We start from the raw sequence: 18,227 nt of genomic DNA, 5'->3' as shown, positions 1-18,227 counted from the left end.
CATATCAAATACTGTGACATAATAAAAAGACATGCAGTATGACTACTAGGTGAGGTTTATGCCAGTAACCCAAGGCTGGTGTAACACATATGAAATCAGTCCACATACCATCATATTAATAGATAAAGGAGAAAATCCATGTGATCATCCCTACAGATACAGAAAAGCTTTGGAAAAATCTAACACCCATTCATGATAAAACCTCTCAGCAAACTAACACTAGAAAGAACTTCCTCACCCTGACAGAGACTCCCTGAACAAGCTGCAGCTAGCATTGTACATCAAGGCAGAATGCTTTTGCTCCGAGACTGTCAACAGGACACATCACCAAAGAGGACAAGCAGATGGCAAACAAGCACATGAAACAACGTTCAACACAACTGGCCATCACAGAAATGCAAACTGAAGCCACGATAAGATATCACTGCACACCCATCAGAATGACTACAATAAAAACTGGTGACAACACTGAAGGTGGCAAGGACACAGAGAAACCGGGTCGCTCATCCGGTGCTGGTGAGGACAGGGAATGGCACAGCCACTCTGGAAAACAGTTTGGCAGCTCCTTTGAAAGCCACACTGTGTGATCCAGGAACTGCCGCATGCACACACACCCCAGCCCCATCCTCAGGTGAGGAGGTGCTGCTCCCTGACATATAACTTCACTATTTAATAGCCGCCTGGTTGACTCTACCCACCACCAAGCAGGTAAAAGGCAGCTGTCAACTGCCCAACCTCTCCAATCTGCTCATCTGTTGGTCCAGTAGAACCCACCTTCCTTCATTCACTGACCATGAAAAAATGTAAGTTGTGATAACTCTTAACATATAAATTATGCATAGTATCCTAGATAATTTAAGTAAACAATCATAGAACACTGAAAATTAAAAATCCATGAAAACAAATCATCTGAGTAGCACTTCACTGCCTGGCTTTGACTGAGAAGCCTGACCCAGAGAAGCAGCTTGGACAATTTTCAAATAGAGCTTCTGACCTGAAGGCTGATGAAGTCCATGTGATGTACAGAGAGAAAATAGAAGAAAGAAAAACACTTTTATGTGCCTAAGTAGGTGAAAATTAAAAACAGATATTCATTTGTAAATATCTGGTTTTACTGATTTGAAAGATTCTACACACATGAGCATGTATGTACTTTTTAATTGGCAAACATCAATACAAAATCGCAAAGGGGAGGAGCAAACAGCCAAATAAGAAATAAAAATTTCTCCCTGGGCATGGTGGCTCAAACCTGTAATCCCAGCACTTTGAAAGACCAAGGTGAGAGGACTGCTTGAGGCCAGGAGTTCAAGACCAGCCTGGGCAACAGAGCAAGACCCCCATCTCTACAAAAAAAAATTAAGAACTGGCTGGGCGTGGTGGTGTGCACCTGTACTCCCATCTACTCAGGAGGCTGTGGAGACAGCATCACTTGAGCCCAGGCGTTTGAGGCTGCAGTGAGCTATGATCATGTTACTATATTTCAGTCTGGGCAACAGAGTGACAACCTATCACTTAAAAATAAAATAAATTGAAAAAGGAAAAGGACATTAAGAGGAGGAGGAGGCGGAAGAGGGGGAAGGGGGCAAGGAGAGGGAGGAAGGGGAGGAAGGTGAGCAGAAGGAGAAAGAAAACCTAAGTGTCAAGGAAAATTCGCAATTACCTAAAACTGATTATGTGCTAAGACATCACAGAAATTATTTTGGCACAATTCTTCAATGAACCTTCATGAGGAATACAGAAATTATAAAACAAATTCTCAATGCATTAAATAAATTAGCTGGTATAAACAGAAATATACGTGAAGCCTAGAAACTACCACTGAAGATAAACAGATGGAGTAGTCTTGGTGCTGCTCACCCCCAGAGCCGGCAGCCGTTGCGTGCAGCTCACTGCCACCTTCAGCTTCCAGTCAGTTTCACCATCTAGTTGATCAGTTCGAATAAAACACGAACCTTGGAAGTAGAGAATAAAAATTTACCACTCTTGAATTGTGTTACAGAAGGTTTTTCCTGAGCTACAGATGCCATCAAAGAGTAATTCCAGGGCACAGTAGGACAAAGAAATAACAATCTAGATATTCCCAGGAACAAAAATCCTTAAAAACTTTTATTTTACACAATGTTCCTTGATTCACAAAATAAGTTTCATGAAAAGATGTAGGTCATTATATTTTTTTAAATCACTTATTTCCTATTTGCTGTTCTTGCCTATTAAGGTTTCACATTAATCAGCCTTCTATTTTAGAAAAACTGCATTGATCATTTCTACTTTCAATGTATGTTTTGATAATAACAAAATAACAAATACACAAAAATATCCAACAGTGTATAGTATTATCTTGCTAATAAAATATCAGATTTACCATCATAAAAAATGTTCAATCATAAAAGCACAGCTACAATGCTAAGACCCAGGTAAATGTTACCGTATGCTCACATGCCTATCCAGTTTCAAACATGCTAAGATATTCTATTACGAAAATCCACTATTCTTTGGCCATGCTATCATCCCACTTCTCAGAATCTATTCTAATGATGGAACAGCAAAAGCACAAAATGACATACACACAAGGCTGCTCCTTGCAGCATTATTTATAATAACAGAAGACTGTTGTGAAACAAAGGGGAACAAACAGAGGACGAGCTGAATAAAACAGAGCACATATGGCAATACAGAGAGAAGAAAGTAAAGCAAACAAGAGGACCTCAATACACTATCATGGAAAGATCTCTAGGATATAGATTGTGAAATAAAGAAAGTAAGGTGCAGGACATTATATATAGAAAAATACATTATAGTTAAGAACAAGGGAGGGAGGAGAGAGAATTTGTATATGTCCATACAGATCTCTATGCATATATAACTGTATACATGCATGTTCATCTGTGTGTGGATACGTGTCTGTGTATCTGTGTATGTGCATGTATGTGTGTGCATGCATGGCTAACTTGTGTGTGCTGTGTGTGCACAAGCATATCTGTGTGTGCACATGCATGTGTACATATGTATTTGTGTGTGCTTGTGTGTATGTTTGTGTACCTGGGTATCTGTGTATAATATGCATGTATAACTGTGAACAAGTACCTGAGGATCTGTATGTTTCTGTGTGTGTGCATATTGGTATGTGAACATATCTGTGTGCACACATGTGTACCTGTGTACGCATGCATGCATATCTGTGTGACGGATGTGAGGGCATGCAAATCTGTGTTTCTATGTGTGCGCCTCTGTGTGCGAGTGTATCTGCATGCATGCAAATGCTTCTGTGTGTGTGCACATATGTCTGTGTACGCACGTATGTGGATATAATACCTATAGAGGGAGGAAGGGAACAAGAATAGATGCCAGGCCTTCTGAATATATCTTATACTGTTCACTTTAAAACCAGATACATTTTATATAATTAAAAAGCCAAATTACACCAAACTTTTAAAAAACTCCTAAAAAATAAAAAGCAGCATATAAAACATAATTCACAGTTTAATCACAGAGAGAATTCATCCAGGTGACTTTTGAGGTTTCAGAATGTTTTTTTTTTCTTTTTTTTTTTTTTGAGACAGAGTCTCACTCTGCCACCAGGCTGGAGTGCAGTGGCGCAGTCTCAGCTCACCGCAACCTCCACCTCCTGGGTTCAAGCGATTCTCCTGCCTCAGCCTTCTGAGTAGCTGGGACTACAGATGCGTGCCACCACGCCCAGCTAATTTTTTTGTATTTTTAGTAGAGACAGGGTTTCACCATGTTGGCCAGGATGGTCTCGATCTCTTGACCTCATGATCCAACCACCTCAGCCTCCCAAAGTGCTGGGATTACAGGTGTGAGCCACCACGCCTGGCCTGATGAAGAACTTTATACTGGGAAGATCAGTTGATAGCACCTGTATTTATTCATCACTAAAAGAGAGACATGTAGACATCTGCCTGGAGTTAGAAACAGGACTATAAAGGAGCATTGCTGTAGTATTCTTTAACCAAAAAAATGAAAAGCTAAAAGAAAACCGAAAATGAGTATGATCAACCCTTTAGATCCAATTACCAGTTAACAAAAATACAGGATATAAAGGAATGTATTAATTAATAACATAGTTGTTTTGTGTATGCACTCACACTATCTAGAATATCGGATATTCTCTATGTCCAATAACCCTGTTTTTTCAACAAATAAAAAACAAAGAAAGAGAAGGAATTGTTTTAGAAGAAAACAGATTTGAGAGACACCTGTACCAAGTGCAAGAGAAGGGCCCTCGCATCCTGACTAGAACAGATCAACTGTAAGAAGAGGTGTTTGAGACAATCAGAAACCGGGAGACTCACCAAGCATTAATCTAAGAAATCCTTGTTCAATAGTTTATGGTATGATAATGGAATTGTGGTTGTAATTTGTAAATGCTGAATTTGTTAATGCAATCAAATTATACACAGGATTTCATCCAAATGAGACATACGGATGAAACAAGACTGGCCATTTAATGAGCAGTCTTCCAGGGGACAATGGTGACACAGCAGTCCATTACACTATAGCTTCATGCAGTGAAAATTCCTAGAATAAAGTTTAAGATCCAATTTAAAAAAACAGAAAATGAATAAAACCTTTAAGGGAAGTTTACTTCCAGAAGGACAGAGCAGATGTACTCTTTCCTATTCTTCCTAAATAAAGCAAAAAATGCTGAACATTAAATTTTTTTAAATAATGATGATTCTACAAGAGGAGGAAAAGTGCAGTCCAGCTCAATTCCTTGGGTATCAAGAAAGGACAGTGGTGATTTCATGTTTTCATCTTGCCCTTTTTATCTCAGATTAGCAACTGAAGAACGCGGCCACCCACCATAAATGCCAACAGGTGCAGACTTCATGACTATCACAGTCCCATGAAGACTTTCTTTAAGGATACAGGCAAGATTATTCTAAAATGTGTATAGAAAGGCAAAGTTGTTTAAAACAGCTAAAAGTTGTTTAGAATAGCTAAAACAATGTGGGAGAAAAAGGAAGAAAAAATGGGAGAAATCAGCCCACCAGATTTTAAGACTTACCAGATGGCTGCAGTAATCAAGATTGTTTGATACTGAAGAAGGAACAGAAACACAGATCAGTGGAACAAAATAAAGAACCCAGAGAGAGTCCCCCCAAAATACAAGTATGGCAACTACTTTTGATGCATTTACAAAAGCAATTATGGAGAATGGAGTCTTCACTATAAATGACGCTAGAGCATTTGGACATACATAGCCCAACAACCCAAAGCCTTGACCTAAACCTTACAACTTATACAGTAATTAACTCACAACAGACCACAGATCTCAACGTAAAACTTTTAGGACAAAAAAAAAAAAAAAAAAAAAAAACCACCATAAGAAGAAATCCTCAGGGCATAGGGCTGGAAGATGAGTTCCTAAACAGGACATCAAAGGCATAACCCATTAAAAAAAAAAATCAATTGGACTTTGATAAAATTAAATACTTTGAATATGTAAAGATCCTTGCAGAAGATGAAAAGACAAACTACAAACTAGTACAAAATATTTGTAAGCCACATATCTGACAAAGGACTCCTATGTAGAATATATAAAGAACTCTCAATATCAATAGTTTAAAATAAATCCAATTAGAAAATGGGCAAAAGACATGAAAAGACACTTTACTAGAGTCCTGAGGATGGCAAACATGCAGCAAGAACGTGCTCAATGTCGCCAGCCATAACGGAAAGGCACACGCAAACCATGAGGAAGCACTGCTTCCATCAAACATTGGCCAAATGTGGCAAAACTAGATGTCCTAGGCATTACTGGTGGGAATGTAAAACAAAACTGTAACTCTGGAAAAGAGTTTGTCAGTCTTAAAATAAGCATATAATTACCATAAAAACCAGCAACCCCACTCCTGGACATCGATCTGGAGAAATAAAAACTTATGTCCACAAAAAAAGCTGTACATAATTGTTCAAAGCAGTTTTATTTATAACAAAAACCTGTAAACAACAAAAAACTTCAACCAACGATGAATGGTTTAAAACATGCTGTGGTACACCCATCCATGAAATCCTGGTTAGCAGTAAAAAAGGAACAAACTATTGACATATACAATGACTTGGATGGATCTCAAGGGTGTTGTGCTAAGCAGAAAAAGTCTCTGGGCCAGGCGCGGTGGCTCACACCTGTAATCACAGCACCTTGGGAGGCCGAGGCGGATCGCAAGTTCAGGAGTTTGAGGCAGGCGGATCATGAGGTCAGGAGCTCGAGACCAGCCTGAACAACATGGTGAAACCCCGTCTCTACTAAAAATATAAAAATTAGCCGGGTGTGGTGGCATGCGCCTGTAATCCCAGCTACTCAAGAGGCTGAGGCAGGAGAATTGCTTGAACCCAGGAGGGGGAAACTGCAGTGAGCTGAGATCGCGCCCTAGCGCTCCAGCCTGGGTGACAGAGCAAGACTCCATCTAAACAAACAAACAAACAAACAAAACAAGTCTCCGAAGGTCATGGATAGTTTATTTCATTTATATAACACTCCAGAAATGACAAATTTATAGAAATGGAGACAAATTCATGGTTACCCAGGGTGAGGGCTGCTGGAAGCAGAGGGGTGGCTGAGCCCACTGGGCTAGTGTGAGGGAGATCCTCACGGTGGTGCAACAGTTCTGTACTTTGACTGTGTTGGTGGTGATAGGAACCCACACTCAAGATGAAATAACACAGCCTTATGCACACACACTGTGCCAGTGTCAACATCCTGGTCTGATATTCTACTACAGGTAAGTTGTCAACCACCGGACAACAGGGGACACACGGGGTCTCCCTGTACTATCTTTGCAACTTCCCAGGAGTCATTAATTATGTCAATATAAAACGTATTTTTAAAAAAGGTGTTGTTCACTCTAGGAATAAGTTTTAAATAGCAAATTAAAGCTCTCAATTTAGGTTGCTAATACAACTGCTATCTATCTTTCCTATTAATATGTATCTATATAACTCAACTATACTAGTATAAAAATATTCACATTTCACAAGTGAATTGCTTCATAACACCCTTTCTCAAACATGAACAGTCTTAAATTTTGGAAATGAACAAAATTTCAACAGTGCTAATATACTACAATGGTACTGAAGCAACAATCAGATTTAAATAATATCTAGATTTTTAAAAATAGATTTTTAATAAAAAAGCTCTATCAAGTTTCAAATATTTCAAATATACTTTCAAATCTTGAATTTTAATCCTGTTTTTATGTAAAAAAGTTACTTAAAACTATAGGGGGAAGGTGGCATCAATTAGACTAAACGAAATATGCTCATTAGCAAAGAATCTTTCATGTACAGCTTGAGAAAATCTACAAAGATTCTGAAGCATACCATGTAAAGCTGCACAGCACAGCCAAGGCAAAAACAGGAAACCAGGGAAGAAAATGGTTTTTCCTCCAAGTTTTGAAAGCAAGATTCAGGCAATAAGCACTATGTGTTTTAGTGCCTACAATTTAATAGACTGAATAAATTTGGCATCACAATCAGGTAGGGTCTAGTTTTCAGAACTCAGTATTATACTGGCGAATGCTTATTATCAAGTAGCTCAGCAGATGAACTAATCTGACATGCAGGAGAGAGACCTCTGACACTGCACTGGACCAGAAGGGGGCCTTCACACACCAGCCTTTCCAGCAAATGATGGAAATATTTAAACTCAGAAACAACAATTCCAACACAATATAAAATTTGATTCCAGAAACCTAAAAAATATGTTAAGATGCTTTCCCAAACAAATTCTACAGAATGGCATAAAAATCATATTATAAACCCAGAGATTAAAAATCTGTTTTTAAAACACATTTAGATTAAATAATGAAAAGACCAACCTAAAAGTATGACTCAAACATTTGGTGTTTGCAGTAAAGAGATAAATAATGCAAGCAACTGGACTTAACCTCTAAATATTGCACTATAGGAAGCACACTGTAACTATTTCAACACCTACAGAGGAGGAGACTCATCTCAATTGTTCTTGGCTCCCACTGCCATTCTAGGAGAGTTCCCCATCCTGTCTATCACTGTTTGCTCCCATTCATCAATTTCATTCAGAATCACACTAGGAATCGATGCCACCCAGGCCCAGTGTGGCTCTGGGGAGTGCCTGACATGAGCTTGTGCTCATCCGACAGAGCCGGTGCATGAAAGTCACTGACCGGCTGCAGCTCCTCCCTACCTTGACATCCTAGGTCAGCCATAACAGAGCTCCTGGCCTTTCCCTCTCCAGAGCAAGAGACAGTCTGAGCTCAGTCAGCTTGCAAGTGACACCACAGCAAAACGGAAGCATTAAAGACAAGGGTCTTACACAGTAACAGTAATGACAGTATGACTTTAAGTATTGGGGAGTCGTAAGATAATTTTGTAACTTTGCTGGAAGTCATAAGATAACTTTGTAATTTACTGTTAAAATGAAAAAATAGGGAAACTGCTTTTCAAAGCTCCTCACTGCTTAGAGGTCAGAGCCACGTAGTAAACAGCCTGAAACTTCTGATTGTGGCCATGTCTAAGCCATTCAGCATTCAGGAAACATGCTTCCCACAGAAATGACTAAGCTTTTATATATCTAATAAAGTCTGATAAAGATCACCTAATGCATAAAGCAGCTGAAATACTACGATATAATGGTCAAAATAATTCAAAATGGTTAAACTAATACTATTAAGTATTCATAATTAAAACAACAAACATATAACTAAATAATGGTTAAGAAAAGGTATGTTAACAAAAGGTTTACTTTTATCTTGAAGAAAGCAAATGAAGACTTGATGAAGATTTTACAGGAAATGTCCAAAAACACTCCGTGGGAATGCTCAGTCCAGAAACTATGTGAAGACTCATGGCTTTGACACAGTCCAGCCAGGCTCTTCCTCAACACAGGTGACACACAGCGTGCTCTCACATATTTCACCAGTATTTACTGAACACCTACTATACTGAAAGCATTACTCTAGCTATCAAGTTTCCTACTGACCTTAACGGTGTTAGGTGACAGTCTAACAAGTAAAGACAGACAACCAAATGTGAAAGAGAAAATAAGAGGTTCTAGAAGGACCTATTAATAGTATGGGGTTGACCATACAAATAGCCCACCCTCAGAAATCACCAAGAAAACTCACTGTTCACCACTTGGAGGATACGGAATGTCCCATTCCAGAGACAGGGTGGAAGCCCTTGAGGGACCCGCCATAGGAAAATGCCTCCACTGTACAGGGAGTACATGACCAACAACAGCCTGTATCAAGTCTTCTCAAAGTCTCCTCAACGAGGCAGGACGCTGCCTCCACAAATATGCTGCCTCTGCAAGCATGATGCTCTTTTCTGTCACGAACCTCAAAGGCCAAAGGGCCAAGATCAGAGAGAACAACGGGGGCTGGAGAGGAGAAGAGAGAAGGACAGGGATAATGTGGCAAGGACAAGAATGCGGCATGGAAGAGATTTAATACAAGCACACACTGGGGGCTTAGCTCATCGAGAAAATACCTCCCTAAGACTCTCAGGGGAGAAACAGACATAGCACTCCAAATTAAGGGAGGAGTCATGGAATTTATTCCATACTGTACTCCAAACTTGCCCACAGCTACCCCTTCTTCAAAAAATGTATGGAGTTATACATGTCTACTGGAAAGTCACTTCTTTCTCCCCCAAAAAGGGAAAGGTTACTAAAATTTACTAAGCATCTACTTATGAGGTGCCAGTCATGGCCTACCTGCAATATCTGATGTCCTGCGAGACAGAAGGAAAAACTGTCCCTATTTTAGGCTCAGAGGTAAAGTACCCCAAGGTCTCCCAAGTGAGTGAAGAGTGCCATGATTAGGTCCATCTGACTCCAAACCCGTTACACAAGAACACATAGCTCAGCCCCCCACCTCAGCACTTCAACCAAGAGTTGACTTACTGAACAGCTGCAACTGCAATACACAAATGTAAAAAAACAAAAACAAACAAACAAAAAACACCTATTTGGGTTATTTGTTGTTATAGTCATTTGCTTATTTTTATAGTCACTGGCTGAACTACTCCTAGGAAATCTATCCCCCTGCAGGATGCAGACACGGACCCCCTGCTCAGACTCTGCAGTTGCCAGGCTGAACTGCCACTGCCAAGTCTTCTTCTATTTTTCTTGGCTTTCCGGAGGTTGCTTCTGGCTCCACGTAAACCACTTTCTGGTAAATGTGATGGCAGCAGTGGCCCCTCTGGAGTGGCGGATGCAAAGACGCCAGCTGCAATGAGGGAGGTGTGCCTAGGGCTGCATGCTCCACGGAGCTGGCAGGATCCCCATCCCCTTCCGAGTTGGCAGGTATGCATGTGCTTGGGGCAGTGGTGACATGCCCGGCACTCTGCCGGCTTGGCCCTCCCCAGACTTTGGGCGCAAACAAGCACGGGAGGGTGGCTCGGGGCAGGCATGCAGGCACCCCTTGGGACAAACAGCCTGGGCACCATACATGGCATGTTGGTGGGAGTCCTACAAGTTCCTGGGCAAAAATGGGCAGGTCCCCTGTGAAACCCCTTCAAGCCAGGAACAACCTGAAGCCTCGGGGCCGGGCTGCCAGTTCCCAGTGAGGTCCACTGCCGGAAGTGAGGACTTCATTGATGACCATACAGCCAATCGGATAGTGCTTTTTCTAGGCCCGCCCATGGCTGCCCATGGACCAATCAGCATGCACTTCCTCCCTTCTAAGTTCATTAAAAATCCAGTTTCAGCCAGACACACAGAAATTGGGACTACCAGCTGTGGGAAGGAGCTACCCTCTCCGGGTCCCCTCTATGCTGAGGGCTGCACACTCCACGGGCCAACCTGCCTGCAGATAAAAGCTACCCAACTCCAGGTCCCCTGTCCGCCGAGGGCTGCACACTCAACAGAACGACCTGCCTGCTGATAGGAGCTACCTACTCCGGGTCTCCTCTCCACTGAGAGCTGCAATCATCCGGACCACCTGCCTGGGGAGAGGAGCTACCCACTTAGCGTCTCCTGAGAGCTGTACTGTCGCTCAATAAACCACCTCTTTGCCTTGCTTACCCTCCAGTTGTCCATATACCTTGTTCTTCCTGGATGTGGGACAAGAACTTGAGACCAGCTCAATGGTGGGAATGAAAGAGCTGTAACACAAACAGGGTAGAAACACGCCCTGCCACTCGCCTTATTGCAAGCAATGAGAAGGAGAGAAGAGCTGTGGCTCTTCAGAGAGCCCAGACTTAACGGCTTACTGAGCCAGGGCTGTGACAACCTCTTTGGGGCTCTGCGGTTCCTAGCGTCTCCAAGCCTCCTGGGGCCACGTTTCCTGGTGCCCGCAGTGGAAGCCGCTTACGGAGCACCTGATTTGGCCACAGCCTCACACGCAGCCGGCACCTGGAGCTGCCTGGCTGTGTGCAGTGGCCAGACCCCACGCTCACTCACACACCCCTTGCCACTCTGTTCCGGGCTCGCCCTTGGCAGGCATGGGATCCGGGCCGGCAGCACAAGCTAAGCAAAGGGCCCAGTAGGCAGAATGAGCCCAGCGGGCCTAAGCAAAACTTGGACAAAGGCTCCACGGGCCATAGAGGTTTCTGGCTGGAAAAGCGACACCCCAAAGATCTTGTGACAAAAGGTGGTGCTCAGGCTGGCTTAGCTAGTTGGACTTCCACGCTTCATCACTGGCTGTGTGTGGCTTAGAGACCTCTCACAATTCAGGGATTTCACAACTTTGCCCGTGTTCAGTCAGGGATGGGTGGCTTGGAGGTCTTTTCCATTGACTCCTGGGACCATCACCCTTGGGTGCAAAAACCATCTTCCAGGCTGACAGGGAGGCCTGTGATGTCATGTGTAAGCTCAGCATTGTAGGACCCACCTTGGGGACAGAGGACCATGCATCATTTGGCCAGCTCAGACGTTGTAAGTAAGCCCCTTGGGTCAGTGAGCTCTGGCATCATGGAGGGCTGTTATCACCCAGCGAGTCCTTTCACATTTGCCCCAAGTCCCACTGCAGCTGCTTCTGAGAGCACCTAGCACATGCTCACAGTCTCCCGGCTCCAGGATAAGCTGGATCTAGGACTCTCCATGAAGCTTATGGCTGGGTTGCTGTTTCTGCTCTCTGAAATGGTGGCCACCAAGCTCTCCAGTGTTCTCAACGACATCCTCAGAAATGAACTCTGCCAGGCTATTTTTCAAACAAAGTCTGTAGGTAAAGCTGCAGACATCTCAGTGCTTAGGACCTGTCTCTCACCCTGGGCAGAACCTCTGGAGTATGGCATTGGAGCTGGGGACAGGACAGCAGCCAGCTCTACCAGGAGGGATACTCAGGTCATCAAGTAGGCACTGGGCATGGGGTTGTGGTGTAGCCCCTCCAGCATTGTCACCTCTGCCTTACAAGCTGCTGGGGCTGGGACTCACTGGGCTACAATGCTCAGGAGCCGAGGTACAGTCTAGAATCTAGTCCACTTTAGGTTACTTGATGTTAGTGCCCTAGGCCAAGCCTGTCAGGAATTGGGCTTCTGCAACATGAGTCTGGGGAAAATAAGAACCATGGCCAGCCCCTCCTGGGTGGGGCTGCAGCCGTAGCCTAGGAAGTGCAGGAAGGCAGAGCCCTTGACTTTGTGGCTGCAGGGGCTTAGAGTAGAGCTTCCTGCACATGGAGGTGGGGTAGAGAGGAGGATTAATAGGCCATGGCTCAATTTCGCAGACTCAATCTGTTCTCACTGAGAAAGAAGGTCTCGAAAAATATTAAAATAAGTATTCCTAAAGGTAAATAACTGAACAATTAAGGTTAATTTTAGAGATTCTCTTCAATGGATGAAAAGCCCTCTATAGTTTTCAACTAAGGACAATTTACATTTGGCAACTTCTAGAGACACTGTTGGTTTTCACAACTGGAAAGGAAGTTAGGGGAATGCTACTGGCTTCTGGTGGAATGAGGACAAGATTATTCTCAACACCCAACAGTACAGAAGACAGACCTACCCACCACAGCAGAGACATACTGGGCCCAAAGCACCAACAGTGCTAGGTAGAGGTGAGAATGCCTGCTCTGGAGGCTTCCATCCCAAAGCTGGCATAAAAGAGTAGGCAGAGCCAGACAGTCAGAAGCTGAACACCAGCCCTGTAACTGACTACTCAACGCTCCCTTTCAAGTAACTTGACCTTGTTAGACCTCAGTTTTTTTTATCTGTATAAGACTTACCCTGGAGTTATGTTGTAAAATTCAGGGAAAATACGTGAAAGCCTGTCATGAGTGTCATATACTGGGAACTCGTATCATGGTAGCTAGTTGTTTCTCAAATTTGGAGAAATCATTAAAGTAGGTTATGTAAGAACAGATCTTCAAATGGCTTAGTCCAGCCCACCCTTTCCACAGAACATTCTACAACTAAAATGTCCATGCAAATCCACATCCATAGTACCCTCATTTCCCCCTCTGAACCTCCTAAAAGTATTTCCACATGCTACTGAGCATTCTTGTGGTCTCTTACTCTACACAAATATTAAATGTTTTTCTCTCCTAGCTGATGCATTTTCAACTAATTATAGCTTCTAGCAACTCAGTGCCTAAATCTGCCCTATCTATGTAACTACCTCACCAATTTTATTTCATTTATTTTTTGAGATGGAGTCTGGCTCTGTCGCCCAGCCTGGAGTGCAGTGGCGCGATCTCAGCTCACTGCAAACTCCACCTCCCGGGTTCACGCCATTCTCCTGCCTCAGCCTCCCGAGTAGCTGGGACTACAGGCGCCCGCCACCATGCCCGGCTAACTTTTTTTTTGTATTTTTAGTAGAGACGGGGTTTCACCATGTTAGCCAGGATGGTCTTGATCTCCTGACCTCGTGATCCACCTGCCTTGGCCTCCCAAAGTGTTGGGATTACAGGCATGAGCCACCATGCCCAGCCACCAATTTTATTTTTAATCCTTTTAACTACCCTGTAATGTGGGAATTATCATTGTTAAAATGGAATCTGGGACATACAGAGACATTAACCCACCTGTCTAAGGCACAAAAAGATCAAGAGCCATGAAAGGATTCTCCAGTTATTGGCGTTATCAATTAAAGTTATATCTGAGACAATGTCATCTGATTACATATACTTTAAAAAATATAGGGCTGGGCACAGTGACTCACGTCTGTAACCTCAACACTTTAGGAGGCCAAGACGTGAGAAAGGCTTGGGCCCAGAAGTGCAAGACCAGCTTGGGCAACACGAGAAAACCCCATCTCTACAAAAATAAAAAATAAAAAATTAGAGGGGCATGGTACCAAGCACCTGTAGTCCCAGCTACTCGGGAAACTGAGGTGGAAGGATCACTTGAGCTCAGGAGTTCGAGACTGCAGTCAGCTATGATTAAGCCACAGCACTCCAGCCTGGGACAGTGCGAGACCTTTTCTGTCTCTGGCTGTCTGTCTCTGTCTCCCCGTGTGTGTGTGTGTGTGTGTGTGTGTGTGTGTGTGTGTGTGTGTGTGTGTGTGTGTGTGTGTGTGTGTGTGTGTGTGTGTGTGTGTGTGTGTGTGTGTGTGTGTGTGTGTGTGTGTGTGTGTGTGTGTGTGTGTGTGTAAAATAAAATATGAAAATAAAATATAAAAATATTAAAACAAGTATTCCTAAAGGTAAATAACTAAACAATTGAGGTTAATTTTAGAGATTTTAGAGACATATATTATACATACACATATATATATACACACACACACATACATATATTTAAATAAACCATGTTATGGGTTATTTGCCAAAGAATTATAAAAAAAATTTTTTAAAAATATTGCACAAGCTCACTGGTTTCAACTAAGAAGCAGTACAAGAAACTTTGCAGTGCATATTATTTTAAAGTTAGTTTTTTTCCTAGATTGAATTTTCCCCTTTATGTATGTGTGAATGTTCTGATATAAAATATTAAAGTAACGTAAAATGGACTAGATTCTAGACTCTATCTGACACATCTGTGAGATGTCAATGCCATTCACTCTGCTCTAGATTTTCTATTACATAAAGAAAAAAACAAGTGAGAATCTCTGGAGTATCATAAATTTCCTGCATTCTGTGTTTCTAAAAGTGAAATAAATATCTAAATTTCTGTAAACTTATTAAACACTGAAAAAATAGCTGCCTTTGTTTAAAGAAAAAAGCCATGCCTCATGTTAAATCATATGCTATTTTTTAAACTTAGAGAAAAACAACATGTTATTACTTTTACTCAAGTTAAGTACAGTTAAAAATACTAACCTTGCAATAACTGAGGTGACTTAAAGAGAGAAAGAATGAACTCTAGCAAGTCAGAAATATGGCCAGCTTGACTTATTTCACAAGAACTGCATCTAATAATTTTTTAACAGAAAGCACTCGCTAAAACTGACGCCAGTTAAGGCTCAGCAAAAAATGTATTATTAAGTTGGTCTGCTTATATCCTATTAGACTGCTTATGAATACTTGATTTTATTTTATACAATTGACAAGAGTCAACAGAAAAGGATAGGCTTAATGACAATTAAATTAAGATCAACTCGTGTATGTGTCACATAGGAGGGTGCATCAAGTGTGCCGAAGAAACTGACGGGACACCATCGAAGCACAAGTCTGTCACATTGCATAATAAGTTACCCTGTAATATTAGGAGACTTCCTACAACAGCTCACAAATCCAATAGCTCTGAAAGAGATGGGCTAGGGTATACGGCCAACAAAACAAAGACAGGCATTGACTTTGCATTTATAATACCAGATCGTCTGCCATTAAACTTAATTTTTAAATCATTTATATGATTTAATGACTCTGCATGAAATTTTCAAGCTGGTAGCAAGACGAATAGCACTACAGAGGCCATGTGGATGAGTACAGTGTCATTTAACCACCACCCCATCCCACTAACAAGTGACAGCTGAGGTACTATAATATGTCCCAAACACTTAAAGTATAATGTCATCACTTAGGAGACAAGTGAAAAAGATATTGGCATTTATAAGAGATTGATGAAAATTAGTTCTAAAGCATTAATTTCTCTTAATACCACTAAAAGAATTCTGTGCACTCTGGAGACATTTGATCTGAATTAAGAAAGTGATGAAGCAATTGATTAATTGGAATTTAAGCCATCAGTCACCAGATCCATCAACAGCTTCATTTACATTCTAAACAATCAGCTCACAGCCCAACCCAATATTCTGCGTTAATGCACACTCAATACGATGCCAGGAGCAGCCCACCATGCTGTACTGACAAGCAGCCAGCTGCCCGTGTTCAAGCTGGGAGGTGCTGCATGTATTAACGCTTAGGACTTCCACCATATCTAAGATTTAAAATATTCTTATTATAATAAACAGTGTATTATCAGATTTTTTCCAAACTGAAACTAAAAAGCAATAAAATAGTATTAAAACTGTTAGTAGATACAAAAATTCAGTACATTTGTAATCTACTGAAAACAACTAGGCAATAAGATAACTTTAATTACTTAAAAATCACACAAACAGAATTTCTAAAGCTAAGAATTCTTGATTGAAAGCAATATTATAACACAAATTTTATATAGCTTGAAAGCTATTTGGTCTATTTTATAAGGAGAAGAAAAATAGCATGAAAAAACAATCTGACTTCTTTTTTTTTGAGATGGAGTCTCGCTCTGTCGCCCAGGCTGGAGTGCAGTGGTGTGAACTCAGCTCACTACAAGCTCCGCCTCCCGGGTTCACACCATTCTCCTGCCTCAGCCTCCTGAGTAGCTGGGACTATAGGCGCCTGCCACCACGCCCAGCAAATTTTTTGTATTTTTCTAGAGACGGCGTTTCACCATGTTAGCCAGGATGGTCTCGATCTCCTGACCTCGTGATCCACCCATCTCGGCCTCCCAAAGTGCTGGGATTACAGGCATGAACCACCGCACCCGGCCCTGACTTCTTAATACCTGCATTGAGTAACTATTATTTTAACAATTTAAATTTGACAGAAAAAATAAAACTGAGGATGAAAATAGAAGCATAGGTTAAAAACTACAGCAGGGTCCTAACTTGAACCCATCAATAATCTTCCAGGGATATGTAAACAATAAAAAATCTGGCGTACGTGTGCAGTGTATACATTTTTCTGAGGAAAGAGGTGATAATTCTTAAGATTCTCAAAGGGATCCACGACCTTCAAAATATTATCACTCCACTACAAAGAGTGATTCTTCCTACAACATGGAATGTAAGACAAAATTAGAGAGAAATGTTTTAAAACATCATCAATTTGAAAGTGTTATTTATCCAAGGTTAACACAATATCTCATTTGAGTAATGTTCTAATATTCCATTTATGTTTTTCTGTCTTACTATGGCTTTAAAATGATGCAGTGAAACATTAAGAGGCTGAGGAAGAATTTCCAAAATTGCTATTGGTGGCCGGGCTCAGTAGTTTACACCTATAACCCCAGCACTTTGGGAGGCCGAGGCAGGTGGATCGCTCGAGGTCAGAAGTACAAGACCAGCCTGGCCAATGTGGTAAAACCCCATCTCTACTAAAAATACAAAAATCAGCCAGGCGTGGTGGCGCGCCTGGAGTCCCAGCTACTCAGGAGGCTGAGGCAGGACAATCGCTGGAACCCGGGAGGCGGAGGTTGCAGTGAGCCGAGATCGCGCCACTGCACTCCAGCCTGGGTGACAAAGCGAGACCTCCTCCAAAAAAAGAAAAAAAAAAAAAAAAAAACCCATAAAATTGCTAATAGACATATAATGTTAAGCAAGGTATTTACATTCTCCAGCCCTCAGATTCCTCTTCTGAAAACTGGACATTTCTAAACACCTTTCAGCTTTAAAGTGCTTGACTTTGTTCATAATTTATCTTCTAACACAATCTACATAATCTTTTCCACTTAATTAATTACCCAAAACTGTTTTCATATTTGGAATGGTATCTTCCATATATTTCTATCACAATTGTTAAAAGGGCAATTAATACAATAGCATCTCCCAAATTAAAGCATTTTGTTATTCATTACACTGGATACACATTTGTAAAACAGGACAAATAAATCATAAATAAGTAGGTGAAGTAAGCAGGGACGGCAGTATAAAAACCTCTGAAAATATACTTCTGTGTAACTGCAATGAGAAGACTAGTGAAAATTGCCAAAAGCAACTGTTTCAGAACTCTGGAAAATAACCGGACTTGAAAGAATTCCAGGAGCATTTATTCATCAAAAACACTAAACCTAGCTAAGAGTGAGCTGGGTTAGTTAAAATCCCTGGGGCAATCACTAACAAAATAGTTTTTTAAGTACATTAT

At 41.6% G+C, this 18,227-nt stretch overlaps 1 protein-coding gene across 12 annotated transcripts in view; it reads right to left on the bottom strand.

Moving 5' to 3' along the window:
* The window catches only part of ATP9B (ATPase phospholipid transporting 9B (putative)), a 305,109-nt gene that overhangs the window by 201,257 nt on the left and 85,625 nt on the right, over window positions 1-18,227 (bottom strand). For all 12 annotated transcript variants that reach the window (XM_009252491.4, XM_002828331.6, XM_054538120.2 and 9 more), the window contains one exon: window positions 1,858-1,952. In XM_009252491.4, coding sequence (XP_009250766.2) covers window positions 1,858-1,952 — 95 coding nt within the window. The remainder of the gene's footprint in view (window positions 1-1,857; window positions 1,953-18,227) is intronic.

This window comes from Pongo abelii, chromosome 17 (genome assembly GCF_028885655.2).
Source record: "Pongo abelii isolate AG06213 chromosome 17, NHGRI_mPonAbe1-v2.0_pri, whole genome shotgun sequence".
In the NCBI taxonomy this organism is placed as follows: Eukaryota; Metazoa; Chordata; class Mammalia; order Primates; family Hominidae; genus Pongo; species Pongo abelii.
This window is presented reverse-complemented; position numbering and strand designations above follow the sequence as displayed.